General features: G+C 38.3%; 2 protein-coding genes across 4 annotated transcripts; one reads left to right on the plus strand and one right to left on the minus strand.

Annotated features, from left to right (window-relative positions):
* Window positions 1-651: 651 nt before the first annotated feature.
* Window positions 652-11,252, minus strand: ABHD13 (abhydrolase domain containing 13). 2 transcript variants are annotated; one of them, NM_001008681.3, is made up of 3 exons: window positions 11,128-11,252; window positions 9,600-9,635; window positions 652-5,856 (listed from the first exon to the last, which is right to left on the minus strand). In NM_001008681.3, the coding sequence occupies exon 3, from the start codon at window positions 5,819-5,821 to the stop codon at window positions 4,808-4,810; it is 1,014 nt and encodes a 337-aa protein (NP_001008681.1). In that variant the 5' UTR covers window positions 5,822-5,856; window positions 9,600-9,635; window positions 11,128-11,252; the 3' UTR covers window positions 652-4,807. The 2 variants fall into 2 exon arrangements, with proteins under 2 accessions (NP_001008681.1, NP_001376233.1); NM_001389304.2 differs by lacking the exon at window positions 9,600-9,635.
* A 249-nt stretch (window positions 11,253-11,501) lies between these two features.
* On the plus strand, window positions 11,502-15,397 carry LIG4 (DNA ligase 4). Of its 2 annotated transcripts, XM_015274177.4 has the most exons (2): window positions 11,502-11,541; window positions 11,808-15,397. In XM_015274177.4, the coding sequence occupies exon 2, from the start codon at window positions 11,824-11,826 to the stop codon at window positions 14,560-14,562; it is 2,739 nt and encodes a 912-aa protein (XP_015129663.2). In that variant the 5' UTR covers window positions 11,502-11,541; window positions 11,808-11,823; the 3' UTR covers window positions 14,563-15,397.
* Window positions 15,398-17,733: the final 2,336 nt, after the last annotated feature.

A 17,733-nucleotide genomic window follows, 5' to 3' on the forward strand; every position in this document is an offset into this window, starting at 1 on the left:
CAAATAAGAAAAATCAAGTGCAAGACTTTTGTTCTTCAGAATAGCACCGCTCAAGCAAGGTTTAGCAACAGTTCACAAGGTATCAAACTGCTTTTCACTTGAGAAGGGTATTATTCACGTGAAGTAGCCAAATCTGAGTTGCAGTAGATCCTAAGAAAGTAGTAATTGCTTCACTCTGAGTACTCCATGGTAACTACATGTGTTAACTATAAGCCTGATAGTGGACCATTAACAGATTTAAAATTGACATTTAAAATATTAACAGCAACGAGTGTCAGAATTAGTTAGAAACACAATGAAAAATATTTCCTAGGTGACACGTTCAGACCAACTCTCAGTTCTCCAGATAAAAGAGAAGTCCTGAAAGGCAGAAGCCATGGAGGGCTACCGTCAGTTTTACTTACTAACGCTTTGTGAAAGCAAGAATATGACAAAGCTTAGAAATGGACAGTTAATTTAGCTTCCCCCCAGCCCCACCCCCCTGTTGTAATAACTTACTTTCCACAAATGCCAGCTCTAACAACATATAAGACTATTTCATGTGCTCTGGTTTGTTTTGTTGGTAACTGAAAATGATACCCTGACCAGGCATACAAAATTACCCTGTACTCATGCTGAAGACAGGTTACAAACTAGAACAAGACATCAACAGCACTTTTAATGTATCAATTTATTGCATATGTCAGTACATAAAAATAGAAAAGTGGTTTTTGTAAAATTAATTTTATTGTAAAAACCAGACTAGAATGAGAATGTAAAACTCTGCCACAATTAGCACATATACAATAACATTTATGCTTCATCTACAAAACTTAAGTATACTTTAATAAGACATTTTTTCCATTAACTATACACTAAAGAAAAATCAAATACGGAGCTTGAATCATTTATTCAATGACTATTCCTGAATTCAAAACATGAGTGTTATTTAGAACTTGAATATGCTTTCTCTATCTACACTTCTGCAGGATTCTACTCTAAATTATATAAGCAGGATGGCATCGTAAATTATTCTCAGTGGGATACAGCAGGCTGATCCCACCAGTGCAGGAGGCACTGCTTTTGTATTTGGCAGATGTACCCTTAGGAAAATCACTTGTTATTAACAAAATAAAAATATACTTTTCAAGAATTAAATTATGGATTACAAATGGAGGTATGTCTGCATCTTTTTGCTAATAGGAGACCACACCTTGGTATTCAGTCTTGTATACTTCACTAGGAACATTCAAGGTGACACAAATGATTAGCTAAGAGACGCTGATATGCATATTCCATATAAATAGTTAAGCCATTTGCCCTTCATCTGAGAGATTGTCCATAGCCTACCAAATGCATTTGTGCTATATTTCTAATTTTACCTGAGAAATGGACATGAGGGCAGTTTTATCAGTTTACCTTTTTCTTTTATTCCCATCTCAAACCATAGCTTATCTCTGCATTTCACAGTTCAGAAGCAAATACCAGGAATGTAAACTTGGGTCAGAAGGAAGCCTCAAGTATTTCCACTAATGAATACCACACACACAAGGTCTTGTACTAGACGATTCCTTACAAGGACTCTACAGCTACAGCTGTTCAGCTCCATCACTCTACCATTCCTCCTCCATCCCTGGACTTTTTTTTTTTCTTTTCTTTTCTTTTTTTTTTTTTAAACAAAGTTCCTCTTATAAAAGGGACAATTCCTTTAATGAACATATTCAACATGAAAGGCTTTCTTACAAATCTGTGAAAATAAATCAACTTCCTCTTCTCAAATTAGAAACATATATATACATACAACAATCACTCGAGAAACATCTATACACAAATGGAGAACTGGTATGGGAAAACATATAATGGTATTAAGTGCAATAAATGCAATAGTATCATAAGAATTTTTGGCAATTTGAAATTATTACTATGATTCTTGCAACGTACTGTCTGAAAATGGCTTTCAGCAGCAGACAACCATGAGTTGCCATCATACAGACCACAAAACAAAGCAAGTCCTGTCTCGTCAAGCTACAAGTTTCTTTCCTCTTTTCCCTCAGATCATATTTACAGCATTTGAATATTTGCATAACTACTTTCTTCTGGTTTTCTTTCAGTGGTTTTCATAGCCAATGCAATGAAAAACAGAATGATAATAGGCATTCATCTATATGTGGATGTGTCTAGTGTATTAAGCCCATTTTTCCTTCTGCCTTATGTGGAAGGTGGAAGAAAATACATTAAGTATGCACATATGATGATTGCATTTTCTCATACTCGGTATTTCTAAAACCAGGTATCTTTATGTCCTGCAGACACTATGGTGAAAAGATATGGCTTGATAATAAAAAGTAAGGTTTAAATACAGTGCACTATGAACAGCTCCTGATTACCATAATCCAAGGCCACATATTTGATGTTGACTTAACTGTGGGCCGAAACGCTAATACTTCATTTGTATGGAAATGCCACATAATCCAAAAGGCTGGAAGGGTCCTGGACATGTCCTGGGTTGTTGTTTTTGTCTGCCTATTTGATCTGTGCAAAGTGGAGTAGAATCTTCCATTACTTAGGAAATTCACATTTAATGAAAAATACAATAGTGTTTAATGACAAGCCACGACAACATTTGAAACAACTATTTATCTGCATTCAGTCTTCAAGTAATCTTTTTTTCTTTTGGCTTTATCATTTGTTTTCAGAAAAAGCACTACACACCCACTTATTTTTCTTTCTCCCTTATCCCCCACCTTAATTCAAGAGTATTATGAAATAACTGAAGCAATTTATCACAGGTGACAGAAGAACCAGCACTGTTTTTTAAAACATCAAAAAAGGGAATGCTATGTCCACAAACTCTTTTGCTATACAAACACCTCCTCAGTCCTCCCAAACCAAATGGCACCAAAATCTTTTCTCCCAAAAATCTCTGAAAAAAAAAAAAAAATGACCATTGTACATTTGAGGAGATGGTTTGTCAGTTTCTAAGCTATACTTTGTCTACAATGATTTTAAGTCTTTAGGTTCAAAAGTGTCTATACCTTTTTCAACCGTTTCTGAACAGATCTTAGTAATAGGATCACAAAATATACTTACCAGAGTTAGAAGCAAATTCTGGTATGTATGCTTGTTTAAAAAAGAAAAAAATAGAAAAAATGATATTGAAGTGTTTATAATAAAACAAGTATCACTATCTGTAATCTTGACAACATGCATGTCCATGTAATAACTAATTCCATGTAAAAAATTGGAGGCATAACTACTGAAGCACTAGTTCAGCAAAGTAGTTTTATTCAACAAAAGAACTTATGCTCAAGCTTAAAATATCGTGATGCTTTTCTGAATCACAGCATCATGGTGAAAAAATAATTTTATTTAAAAATTTCAACTTGAAGGGCAATTGTACAGGTTTGGTGGAAGATTTTTCCACAGCTCTTCCCATAAAAATGTCTCGAAGAGGCACTCTCAGCTGCAGCAGATGAGCAGTTCAATCTGTAGAACAGTCTACACAACACACCCTGTTAAACTGAACTAATACCATACAACTTTGGAAAGATTACTTGGATAAAGCCAAAACCCAACATTCAGTCAGAATCAGGCTCACTCAGAGTACTGCTGGCTCTGATACAGTGAGATATGATCCTAAACAATTTCAGTATAACTAAAGAAAACTCAATTCTACTGCCAATGCATAGGCTACTTTCACACCATGTGACAGAAGTGTAAAAATAAAAATAAAAATTGTTTTATAAGCAAAAGAGAGTTAATGTTCTCTAACTAATCTTATACCTGTTAACGTACTGCTCATTTTTATTACCCTTACTGTAACGTCAGTCTATGTTACTCCCTAACTGTAACCATTGGTATTTATTTATATCTCCAAAAGAAACAAAGGGCACAGACATTTAAAACCAAACACAAATAGATACTTTTAACTCGTGTGATGCTCCCTTCCATCACACTGACCACTCTGCCCTAGGAAATCCTACCTCAGGCATATGGGCTGACAACATCAACAGTTTGTCTGTAAGCTAGTGACGAGAGACCTCGGCCGGGACAAGGCCTTTAGAAATCATGCTGCACTCTTTTTTAGGTGTTACCGTTATCTTTTATGAAGAATTTGCCTGGGCAAAATCCATCAGCCATCATGTTCAGCCACATACAACTTTATAGGCAATACTATAATACAAACAGTAAATTGAAATCAGGGAAAATGTCTTTTCCTCTTCAGTTGCAGTTTGAAATATATATATGTATGCATAACCATTTTTAAAAAAATGTCATAATCAAGGATGGTATACCTGTAAGTATACACTATCATTAATGTTATTGTATATTATTTAGCACATTAAAAGACTTCCCACCTTGCAGAATATAAAATTTCAAGGAATAAAACTATCTCATGCATGGCACAATTTAAATAAACTCTACGAGAAACAACAAATCATTTGAGCTAACCATGACTGTCCATAAAAGCTCACACATACAGCAGTGAAGCCTCCCATTGTTCTAAACTAATGTGTTCTGTACTATTCTTGTAGCAAGTTTTTTTTTTTTTTTCCTTTTAATAGCAACTGTTGTACATATCAAACAAATGGAATATTTGGACAGATATCAAAAAAGTATGAGAAAGACATAAAATGGTTCATTTACAATGCTGTAAATGTAAAAATTATGTGGAACATCTTAATAAAGCATCAGACCTTTCAAAGTTTAATTTCACTCTTCAGGCAAGTACAGACATGACATACATTTAAAAATGGGCATTCTTTTACCACTTCTCACAAACCAAGATACAGTGCAGGTATACTCCTACACCAAAGAAGAATATCAGTTATATTATTGTTACATTAGATGATGTTTTTGCCATTTCTTCAGAGGAATGACTCTTTATTACTTCTTTGATGAACTGTTCGAGTGCAGTGAAATATCCCTGGCACTGCCAAGTGTCATTATGAGTTCCATCAGGAAAAATTGCCAATCTCTTAGTCCGAGCTGGGGATAATTCATAAAGTTGCTTCATCATAACTGGTGGAATTAATTGGTCAGACAACCCAGAGATGAAGAGTGAAGGCATTCTGCACTGAGAGATTTTTCTGTAGGACAGAAACTTATTTTTGTAGCACCATAAAGGAAGGTATCTCATTGGAAAGAAAGAAAACAAAGTGCTGGCCATGTGTGGGATGCTAAGAAAGGTGTTCTCAACCATGATGGCAGAAATCCTATGGGAATTTTCAGATGCTAAATGAATAGCTACTGCTCCCCCTAAGGAACGGCCAAAGAGAAAAATTTTTGTTTTATCAAGATCAGACCGAGTCATCACATAGTCTAATACAGCCTCAGAATCTATGTACAAGCCTTCTTCACTTGCTTCTCCTTCACTTTTTCCATACCCTCTATAATCAACTAGGATTAAGTTTACTTTCAAGTTTACTAGCATTAACAAAGCATTTGGCAACCTGTGGCCAATGTTGCCTGCATTCCCATGAAAGTAAATGATGGTTGGAGAATATGCTGCATTGTCCCCCGTGTATCTCAGCAGAATAAGATTGAGAAGAACTCCATCTTTGGTTTTGATGAAGATATTTTCATGTGGTATACCAGTAGGCATAGGAACATAAAGGCGTGATGAAGAGGGCTGTTCAGGAAAGTAAAGCAGCATATCCTGGAATTTATATAGTATACCTGCTATTGACACAAATATTAGTAAGAGTAGTATGATGCCTCCATACAAGTGGAAAGTTACTATCAAAGGTAAAAGAGAAATACGGCAGAGACCCCAAGACCAGGAAGCCAAAGCTAGCAGCCATCTTTCAACAAAGGTCCAAAGCATCCGTGATTTTTCCATTGTCGTAGTCAGTGATCTTCTACTCCAAGTAAATCCTGTAAAAAATCCAAAAAGAAATATAAATGTAAGAGAAAAAGGAATTGCTTTAATTTTCTGAAAGTATGAATGCTTTGTTGTACATCATTACACAAAAGCATAAACATTATATTTGTTGGGAAAACCCCTTCCAATTTTTGGAAAACATTCAGATCTGAGTAACAAGTAGAAAAGCAAACAGTAGAAAAGGCTTTAAAACAATCCTAAATCCCAATTACAGTATTCCAATAGGCAATATCTAACAGTAGCACTAAAAATTACTTTGCTGGAACCACAACCTGCATTTTCCCTCATTCATCCCTGCTGTCCATGGCAGAAAACATACCCATCAGTTTGTCAGAGCTTCTCGTAAGTAATTCTAGAATCTAGGGAACACAAACAAAAACAGCTCTTCTTTCTACGCTGCTACTGATTAAGTAATGTTAAGAGGAACACTCAGTAAACCTTTGTACTTCACTCTGCAACCAGTCAAGGCTAACAGCACACACATAGGGACAGCTATTGTTTAGTAGCTGTGTTGTACAGCCTTGATCAACTGTGATTACAGAGTAACACATCAACCTACTGGAAGAAAGAAACCCCACTACAGCAAGATACCACATTGTGCTTACATTTGTAACACGCATTTTGCTATTTTTTTTAATTAGTTCTGATTTATAATGATAGTTGTATGCTATCAGGCCTGTAAGCCACACTGAATCTATAGCTAAATGGCATGATTGTCATCATACAAGACCACAGAGAACAGTAGCTACCTACATTATTCCCTGATCAATGAAAAGCACAACTGCTGATAAGTCCAAAAAGAAAAGAGACATCAGAAACATAAAATGTGTAAGATGATAGTGATATCCTATAATAATGGATTAAATTCTGTGGATCAGGCTAAGAAAAGGTCACCTCTATAAGCCAGTCTTTGCACTCCCCAGATAAGCATGCAAAAAGTCCAGGAAAAACTGCCATCTTTTATGCAAATGGTTACAAGTAAATCAGAAGTAAATCTGTTACACCTTAAGATTTGCACATTTACCAAGTGCAATGTGAAAAAGTTTTTACACACACTATCTACTCATATGTATATGGTAGATATATGTAGAAGTGGTGAAATAAAACATAGCTTAGAGAACAACTATTTCAACTCGGTTTTCTTATATTATTTATGAATTCATATTCAATATCCACATTCATGTATGCACAAATGTTGCCTGAAAACTTAAGTTTTGCAATCGATTAAGAACAGAGGACGTTAGGTATTTCCATTTCTAACAGAACTTTCTTTTATCATAGGTAAGCTCAGAAAACATGGGTTAGATGACTGAAGAGCAAGGTGGATTAAGAACTGGTTGACTGAGAGCTCAGTGTTGAGATCAGTGGTACTGAGTCTGGTTGGAGGCCTGTAGCTAGTGGTGTCCCTCAGGGGTCTGCTTCATTCAACTTATTCATCAAGGCACATGAAGGCAGAGAGCACACTCTCAGCAAGTTTGCTGATACCAAATTGGGTAAAGATGCAGATACACCACAGGACTGCACAGCCATTCAGAGAGACCTGAATAAGATGGAAAGTTGAGGGGAGAAGATCATCATGAAATTCAACACGGGCAAAAGCAGGATCCTATACACTGGGAGGAAGAACCCATGTACTGGTACAGGCTGGAGGCTGACCAAGTGGAATGCAGCTCTGCAAAGGACCTGGGAGTCCTGGTGGACAGCAGGCTGACCATGAGCCAGCAGTGTGCCTTTGTGGTCAAGAAGGCCAATGGGATCCAGGGGTACATCACAAAGAGCGTTGCCAGCAGGCTGAGGGAGGTCCTCTTTCCCCTCTACTCAGTCCTGGTGAGGCCACAACTGCAGTATTGTGTGCAATTCTGGGCTCCCCAGTAAAGACATGGAGCCCCTACTGCAAATCCAGAAGAGGGCAACAAAGATGATTAAGGGGCTGGAGGCCCCCATGAGGAAAGGCTGAGTGAACTAGGCCTGTTTAGCCTGGAGAAGACTGGGAGGGGATCTTATTAATGTGTACAAATATTTTAAGAGAGTGTATCAACAGGATGAGTTCAGGGCATTTTCTGTGGTGCCTGACAACATGACAAGTGGCAGTGGGCTCAAACAAACACAGGAATTTCCATCTGCACATGAGGAAAAACGTATTTACTTTGAAAGAGACATGGGCTGCCCAGAGAGTTTATGGCATCTCCTTCTCTGAAGATATTAAAAATCCGCCTGGACGTGATCTCCTGGACAATGTGTTCTAGGCCTAGGTGACCCTGCTTGGTGCACTGGGGATGGACTAATGATCCCAAATGGTCCTTTCCAACTTTGACCATTCTGAGATTCTGTAAGTGGACAAACATTTCCTACACTAAATTAGAAGACCGAGATTAGTAACAACACAATAAAAACACTCCTCCTACACACCTCCTACTCAATTTTGCTTTCTTATGAAAGGAAATGGGGTCCAAAAAAGCTTTCTCAACAAGGCATGCACAGAATAAAAACAACAAATAAGAAAAAGAGGCCAGAAATGTTACGTAAGACAGTAAGATATTTTACAGCTGGCTATTCCATATATGTTAAGGATTGATATTTGGAAATAGGTAAGTTATAAAACCAGCTGTGAGTACATTAGCTTCATTTCTGCATAGCTTCCTATTTTAATTTCAGTAAGATAATACTACCAAGGTTCTAAACTACTGAAATATTGCTGCTATACTTTGCTACGGAAGTAAAACATATAATGTGCCCAACAACTAGAACTCAGCGTAACTTTGTATTACTGAAGTACTATTACATTTCATCCAACAAAATAACTACATTATTAAAATATATATGTGAAACAACAGGATTTCATAAACCAAGCCTTGCTACCAGAAACCAAATTGAAGAAATACTAGAAGTATACATTCTAAATATGTAACTTAGCTTCAGCTTTTCTTCAGACTATATAAACAAAGCTCTTCTGCTCTTTTCTTAGTCTCGATCATGATTAGAATTTTATCATCTAATTGATTCAAATTTCCTTCTGGCTTTCTGATAAAGCTATATAAGAAAAGCCAGCTTTTGTGAAAGACTGTTTCCCTGAAGTTTTTTTGATTATGCTTGTAATCTTAAAGAACAAGCAGAAAACAGACTTCAAATATTAAGTTCTTCTGTGTTAAAGGTTTATGCTGTAGAACAGAAATGTAACGCAAGTCAACATTAAGAACTATCTGAAATTAAGACATAGCCAGAAGGCTGCTGTGCCTCAAACAACACATCTTGTTTAAGGACCATTAAAGACCACTTCAGCTTACAAAGCTACAAACTGTGTTGCATCTCAAAACAGAAGTGAAATTTGGCAGCCCTGAGTTGCAGCCCTATCTACCTATCTTCACTGCTGACTCTACAGTCCATAAATTATTGCACTGACAGACTTTTGTGTTCTGTCAGATAAGCTACGTGTCTCATACTTAAGTAACCACCCAGAACATAAATCAATCATAATAATAAAAACTGTGAGAAAAAATTGTCTTCATGAGCAAAATGTTTAAAAGGTATTCCGCTGTGCTTTAAAGCAAGTCTTAAATGGTTAATATCATTATCAACTAAGTACATATAAACTTTTGAACAATTATTCACCCATTCTGAACAGCAGATGAAACTATCCTTGTATTTGCCACAGATTTAGTCATATTTTTGGTCTTTTTCCATGTTTTTACTACTGAAAAAGCTATCTTACGCACTAATCACATTATAAAACATTTACCTTTGGATGTGACGATTTTCCGTGCTTCATCTCTGCCTGAAAGACAATTTCATTTGGGAACTTTGAGTAAAATTGCTTTTTGCGTTACACACAATCAATGTTTTTATTTGATTATTTGAAAGAAGCTTCAGGAGTGCTGATAGCCACTACTACTGAAGTTATGCACCTGACTCACTGATGAAGCCAAGCATACCATACTTAAGCTTTTGCACAACAGAGCTGATAAAGTTGAAAACATCATTTTATAATGTAGTTTGAGAACCACTCTGAAATATCTTGGATTACATACATTATACATAGTATAAAGCTTGTATAGCATATAATAATAGTCATGGTAGATTTACAGTGCCCCCAAAGCTTAATCTCTAGTCAGAATACGAACACACTTAAAGTTAGAGCTATGAACAGCAGCATTCAGATATTTTATATCTGATCTCTTTGAAGAGCTTAAAAAATGTTAAATTTTAACAATCACTGCAGCCCTTAGGACTACTTCATGGCTTTGAAAAAGAAGCGTTTTTATTTTTTCAGAATACATAGAACTCTGAAGATAACTGTTCTGTCCTACTGTACTTCCTTCCTCTACAGTCCACCTCCTCCAGACCAACTTCACACAAATTTAATATTTACTCGCACTCCTTCCAAAGGCTTCCGTAAGTAGAAATATTGAGTCCTCAACTATCAAAATACAGATTGAGAAAAAGAACTAGTCTGTAAAAAAAAAAAAAAAAAAAAAAAAACCTACAAGAAGTTTAATAACGATGGGAAAACTGCACACTCTCAGTTCTAAAAATCTTACCGATAAACTCTCTCAGAAACAAAGCAGCTACTCCTACCTGAGCCAAAAGTAGAGCATGCACAATGCAGTGTCAGAGACTTACAGGCTGTTTTCTAGAACCAGAAAGCCACTTTTCCTACAGGAGTACACTTCCATAGCTCTGCATGAAGCTACGCATGCTCATGACTGCAAATGTTATCCTCTTAACCTCCATTATGCTATTCACCCACACACAACTGACAAATCTTCATGATTCTCACAAGTGTATCCCAAGTTATGATGGCACTGAGTTAAGAAAACAAGTGCAATAGCAAAAATGAGGGTTGTTACTGTCTTAGAGCCTTGGCATTCTAGTGAGTACAGACTCTTAAAACATACTACTTCAATTTTTACAGCCTGCTCAATCTTTTCCACCTTTTCCTGTGACACACTAAGGAGAACGAAGCTGTCATCTCTTGCCCTGCCTTCTGCAAACACCCCCGCGCATAGGGGCTGCGTCACATAGAAACTAATGAGGCCCAGGGGGAACACGTCGCAGCCTCCGTTAGCCCGAGGTCGGGAGGAAGGCACACGAAAGAGCTTCTCAGTGCCACTGGGACAGACGCCCGCGGTCGGCCGAGCGGAGTCGCGTCCACCCACAGAACAGGCGCCGGCTCCCAGCACGCCCGCGGCCTCCGTGGCAAGGACCCGGATGGCCCCGCCGCCCGCGCCAATCTCCCAGCGGGGCAGACAGGAAGGGACCAGACCCACCCGCCTCATCGTCCTGCGGTGACCGCCGCCGGCGGAGCCTCAGCCGAGCGCGGCCGCAAAGCGCAACTTCAACTCCGTTCCTCCCAAGCCAGGAAGGCAACAGCCGTAACCCCCGCTTCCGGGTCAGGCAGCGTCTACTTCCGCTTCCGGATCATGCCGCGCCGCCGCTTCTCCTTCCGCTTTCTCCTTTCTTTGAGGCCCTGCCGCGCCGCCGTGGTTTCCTCGCAGCAGCGCTTATTGCGCAGGCGCAGCGCCGTGCCCTGCTGGGTTCCGCGCGGGCGAAACCGCTGCGCCCGGTGGTGGCGCGGCCTGTGACGTTACCGCCCCGCTCCGCCCCTTCCGGAGTAGGGGAGGGGCGAGGGGGGGGTAAGGCTGAGTACAGCGGTCCCGGGCTTTGCGCTTCACTGATTCTGTGTAAGTCTGTTTGGGGCCGGCTGCGCGCGGCGGTTCTTTTCCGTCTCACCCAGCCCTCTACTTCTCCACCTCTGCTCTTGAGAGGGGGGGCCGGTGTGAGTGGGCCTCGTCGTGGCCATGGCAACGGTGTGATGGTGGCAGTGGGCCTGCCCACGGCAGGGGCGTGTACCGAGGGTCACATCCTGTATTTATGTTATTTTCCTTCGAGATGAAATAATCTGCTGGCATCTTCTTCCTTTACAAACGTGTATATTTTTCTCGTTTAGTGAGAAACCAACCTGGATGGCTTCCGCACCTGTGTCACAGCCTTCTCCTAAAAGAACAGTGGCCTCGCATGTGCCTTTTGCAGACCTGTGTTCCACCCTGGAGCGAATACAGACGTGTAAATCCCGGCCAGAGAAAACCAAGTACTTCAAGGACTTCTTGGATTCCTGGAGGAAATTCCACAGTGCTCTCCATCAAAAAGAGAAAGATGTCACCGATTCTTTCTATCCTGCTATGCGGCTTATTCTTCCGCAGCTGGAAAGGGAAAGGATGGCGTATGGAATTAAGGAAACCATGCTTGCAAAGCTTTACATTGAGCTTCTTAATTTACCAAAAGATGGAAAGGATGCTGTGAAGCTTTTAAATTACAGAACGCCCACTGGTTCACGTGGAGATGCTGGAGACTTTGCGATGATCGCATACTTTGTGTTAAAACCCCGAAGCCCTAAGCGAGGCAGGTTGACTGTAGAGCAGGTCAATGAACTGCTGGATGCCATTGCAAACAACAATGCTGCTAAAAACAAGGGACTGGTAAAGAAAAGCCTTCTTCAGTTAATTACCCAAAGCACAGCACTCGAGCAAAAGTGGCTCATCCGGATGATTATAAAGGATCTAAAACTTGGTGTTAGTCAACAAACGATATTTTCAATTTTTCATCCTGATGCTGCTGAATTACACAATGTCACAACAGATTTGGAAAAAGTTTGTAGGCAGCTGCACGACCCCTCTGTCTCGCTTAGTGATGTTTCTATCATGTTATTTTCTGCCTTTAAACCAATGCTCGCTGCTATTGCTGATGTACAACAAATTGAGAAGCAGATGAATAACCAGGTATTCTACATAGAAACTAAACTGGATGGTGAACGTATGCAGATGCACAAAGATGGTGATGTGTATAAATATTTTTCCAGAAACGGATTTGACTATACTCAGCAGTTCGGTGCTTCCCCTGTTGATGGCTCATTAACACCATTTATTCATAATGTATTTAAAAGCGACATACAAAATTGCATTCTTGATGGTGAAATGATGGCTTACAATCCTGAAACACAAACCTTTATGCAAAAAGGAAACAAATTTGACATCAAAAGAATGGTGGAGGACTCTGATCTGCAGACCTGCTTCTGTGTGTTTGATGTATTAATGATAAATGATCAGAAGTTGGCTCATGAATCCCTGAGCAAAAGATACAAGATCTTAAGTAATGTATTTACCCCATTAACAGGCAGGATACACGTTGTACATAAAAAAAGTGCCAGGACAAGAAAAGAAGTAATTGATGCTTTAAATGAAGCAATAGATAACAGAGAGGAAGGGATTATGGTAAAAGACCCAATGTCCACCTACAAGCCTGACAAACGTGGGGAAGGCTGGTTAAAAATCAAGCCAGAATATGTCAACGGGCTGATGGATGAGCTAGATCTTCTTATTGTTGGTGGCTACTGGGGAAAAGGCTCACGTGGTGGAATGATGTCTCACTTTCTGTGTGCTATTGCAGAGACTCCAGCTCCAAATGAAAAACCTACTGTTTTCCACTCTATTTGTCGTGTTGGCTCTGGCTACACTATGAAGGAATTATATGATCTGGGTTTGAAACTAGCTAAACACTGGAAGCCTTACAATAGGAAGGACCCTCCTTGTAACATTCTGTGTGGCACTGAAAAACCTGAAATGTACATTGAGCCTTGCAACTCTGTCATAGTTCAGATCAAGGCAGCTGAGATTGTTAACAGTGATATGTACAAAACTGACTGTACTTTGAGATTCCCCCGAATTGAAAAAATAAGAGAGGACAAAGAATGGTATGAATGCATGACTTTGGACATGCTAGAACATCTTAGAAGCAGAGCAGAAGGGAAGCTGGCATCCAAGCACCTATATATTGATGAATATGATGAGCCACAAGAGAAGAAAAGGAGAACTGTACCAAAGGTGAAGAAAGTAATTGGAATAGCTGAGCAGTTTAAAGCTCCTGATCTTTCTAATGTCAACAAAGTTTCCAGCATGTTTGAGGATGTAGAATTTTGTGTTATGACAGGAATGGGAAGGTACTCCAAGTCTGAACTGGAAAGCAGAATAGCTGAATGTGGTGGCAGTGTGGTACAGAACCCTGGACCTGACACTTACTGTGTCATTGTAGGAGCTGAGAATGTCAGAGTTAAAAACATCATTGCTTCCAACAAATATGATGTGGTAAAAGCGGAGTGGCTGCTTCAGTGTTTTCAGTCCAAAATGCTGGTACCTTGGCAGCCAGCCTTTATGATTCACATGTCTCCTGAAACAAGAGAACATTTTGCTCGTGAGTATGACTGCTATGGAGACAGCTACACAGCAGATACAGATGTTGCACAACTCAAGGAAGTGTTCTCAAGAGTGAAGGATAATAAGAAGATGCCTTTGGATTTGATTGCTGAGTTAGAAGAACGGTATTCATGGAACAGCTGTAAATTGTGTATATTCAGAGGAAACACTATTTATGTGGACTATTATGCTATTATTAACAAACCCAGTACCAAAATCCATGGCACAAGACTATCAATTAGAGCTTTAGAGCTCCGTTTCTACGGTGCAAAAGTAGTTCCTCTTCTTGAGGAAGGTGTGTCCCATGTTGTTATAGGAGAAGATCATTCTCGGGTAAAAGAGATGAAAGCTCTCAGGAGAATGTTTGGGAAAAAATTTAAAATTGTATCTGAGCTATGGGTAACAGAGTCAGTTAAGGAAGGAGTCCCAAAGAATGAAACTCAGTTCTTAATTTAAAGTGGTTTTTAACCTTAGATTAAAAGTAATCTTGTGGTCACAATTGAACTGGATATTATGAGCTTGACTTACATTTTCTGTGTTTTTATGTCTGTTTAAACCTGTGGCTGAAGAATAACACTATTTCTGCAATTGAAGGAAGGCTTGTAGCTATACTGTTGTGGAAGCAAGAGAATGCAAAGCTATGCTGGTGAGGGAGAAAAAGCCACAAGATAAGTAATGTAAGCCTTTTACTTCAACAACAGGTCTCAGAAGAGATCTAATCTTTTAGGTAAGAGAATTCCTAGCTATTAGTAATGCTTGCCTCTGTTATTCAGAATGGAGACAATAATTAACTATCTCATGGAAATTTTACTATTTATTTATCGATTGATGATGAGATTCATATTTTTTAAAAAAAGGATATGATATATACATGGTATGGTGCATAACTGAGTAATTTATAAGCTTTCTTTGTACTGTTTTACTTTGTTTACATTAGTTTTAGTATTAAGTTCCGTGCAACCTCAGTAGCACTTTGGTTTTAGGATATTGCATTGATCCAATGTTTCTTTTTATAAATAAGCACTGTAAAATAGAACTCAAACTTCATATTGAGGTGCTAATAAATTAATACCTATATATCTAAACTACAAATTAATTACATAACTGTAATTATATCTTTTTCCATTATAGTTCAAGTTAAACTGTCAACCATGACTTAACCAGGCTTTTACACTTTATCTTTCAAAAAAGGTTCATGTGCTTTCAGTAATGTGCAATGAATTTCCAAATATTTACTTGAATGTATATTTTTTTAATAAAATATATTTTTTAATAGAATTCTTTAATAAAATAAGTCTGCCTGCTTCTTTCTTTCTTTATTTTTAAGTTAGAAGTAACTCTTGAAAAATATGATGTACTGTAGTAATGTTTTTCCTTTTCTTCTAAAGCTATGCATGGCTGGGGTATCTAAATCTAATTCTCAGCAAGCTTCATAGTCTTCCTACTGACTCCCACAGCATTTTAACAGTGTTTCCCCCCCCCCCCCCCCCCCCACAAAAATAAATTAAAAAATATCCTGTGAGCTCAGTGTGGTGGTTTAGTTCATGTCTCGTTTTGCGTTTTGCCTCAGTTGTAATTAGGGCTAGAAATTAGTTTGGAAATTAGTTGTTATGCATGCATATTTATATGTAGCGCAATAGTTAGCATAGTGGATTATGTCAAACAATTTAGTTGGTGTATTTTTCTTCTTTCAGTTACCATTTTGCAGGCTTACATTAAAATGTTTAACAGGAAATTTTGTACTTCATATCAGTGTAATAAAGGAGTCTTTAATTGGTCTTTAGGGATCTTCTATGGACACTTTGGTGGCTGGACTATATTGCTCTGTGAGTGAGGTGTATATATCTAGAATATAGGCTGGGGTAGGACATGACAGAATCATTTCTCATGGCAGAGTAGAGAGTACTGTAGAAAGGCAAGAAATGTGAAGAATTTTGTGGGTCTGCTTAGTTTTAAGAAAATTCTGAGAAACAGTTGAAGGCTGGAAATGATTCAAGAAGTAGGAGTGTTTGTTCCAGGCACTAAAGCTTTTCCTAAGAAGTCAAATTAATTAAGGAGGTATGCAGAGGATTTCTGGCACGATGTCTAAGGAGGAATGAATACAAGACAAGATCTGTAGGTCGTGGTATGAGCTGTAGATAGACCAGTAAAGGTGTTTGTGTACCAAAACACCTGTCTCCTGTCTATTCTGATTGGTACACTTAAAAAAAGTCCCAAAAAGAACAAAAAATACCCATATAAAACTAGCCGTATTACTAGCTAATCATCATCCTTCACAGACAGTGTTCAAGAGGGGAAAAGCTGGAGTCAAAATGCTGAAACATTTGCCTGCTGTTTGAACTAAGACCACTGATTACAAAACATCATCCTGTTGTACTTTTTACTGCAATAAATGCTCCCATTTCCTTAATTACAGTTAGATCTTTGAAAATAGGGATTTTGTAGGTGAATTTTTTTTTTTGCTTATTTACATCTTGTGTAAAATTGATTTTATTGTATTCTTTTTTACATAACTTGTCTTGAAAACAAACCTTCCAGTTTACACTGCAATATGAAGCTTACTTTAGGTGATGATGGTTGTGAAGAAGTGGAGGAAGAACAGAACTGAGAAGAGAGAACTGTAGATCTTATGCTATCAGGGAAGTAGACAGAAGTCTGGTATTGTTCCTATTCACTGCCACTTTTCAAAAATGCTGTCAGTGAAAGAGAAGGGAGAAGAGAGCAACATTCAGGACCTGCTGGAGCTCTCCTCCTAAAGGAGAAAGTAAGAAGCCACAATCTTAAGTAATTGACATTCAGAAGGCATTGAAATATGATATTGACAACAGTTATTTATTTCTAGGATAACTAACTGAATTGTTCTAATTACATTATTACTTGGAATACACCTGCCTTGTTAGGTCTATGAATAAGTTTAAACTTAAAATATGAATAAGAATGTTTTGCTTTTTATGGGACGGGGAGCATTGCTTTCCAGAAAGTTGTTAGTCTGTGTACCAATGGAAGAACAAGAAAGCCTTCACTAGTTATTGGATATTTAATCATTGGCACTGCTTCTCAGTCCTCGGACTATTTCATGTTTCATGTTCTTGTGTCTGTACACTGAAAATACCTAATTGACATTTCTGCCATTTTGAGGGGCTTAAAAAGGTATGTTTTTTGCATCTGCAGATAGGACTTAAAATACAGGGTCTTGTAAAAAACCATAGCATTAATGGCTTAATTATCTGTCGAAGACCCAAAAGTTAACACCGAAAGTAATGATGTATACACAATAGATTGCAAGCAGCTGACTGTTGAAGATGTATGATCCTAGCAATTTCACATTTAAAATATTGCAAGTAGTGACACTGGAGAAGCTCAATTGCATTGATGAAAAAAAAGCTTACCTCTCTTTGTACTACCACTGAGCTGTGGTATTACAATAGCTTTGGGGCCATTTATGCAACTCTTAATTTAGTGAATATCAGAACCAAATTCCTTCATTTTCCTCCTGCTCTTAGGAAGATAAATTGCTGGAGAAAGGCAGGAATTTGTAGTTAGTCAATACAATAAACTTTTCATATATCCTTTTCTTTATACGCACTGCATGACATGATCACTAGCTAATTAAATGATTAATTAGGT

Source organism: Gallus gallus, chromosome 1 (genome assembly GCF_016699485.2).
Source record: "Gallus gallus isolate bGalGal1 chromosome 1, bGalGal1.mat.broiler.GRCg7b, whole genome shotgun sequence".
Taxonomy (NCBI): domain Eukaryota; kingdom Metazoa; phylum Chordata; class Aves; order Galliformes; family Phasianidae; genus Gallus; species Gallus gallus.

Excerpts from the sequence above, each read along its gene's own strand:
- ABHD13 (NM_001389304.2), bottom strand. The coding sequence starts at position 5,821 with ATGGAAAAATCACGGATGCTTTGGACCTTTGTTGAAAGATGGCTGCTA.
- LIG4 (XM_015274177.4), top strand. The coding sequence starts at position 11,824 with ATGGCTTCCGCACCTGTGTCACAGCCTTCTCCTAAAAGAACAGTGGCC.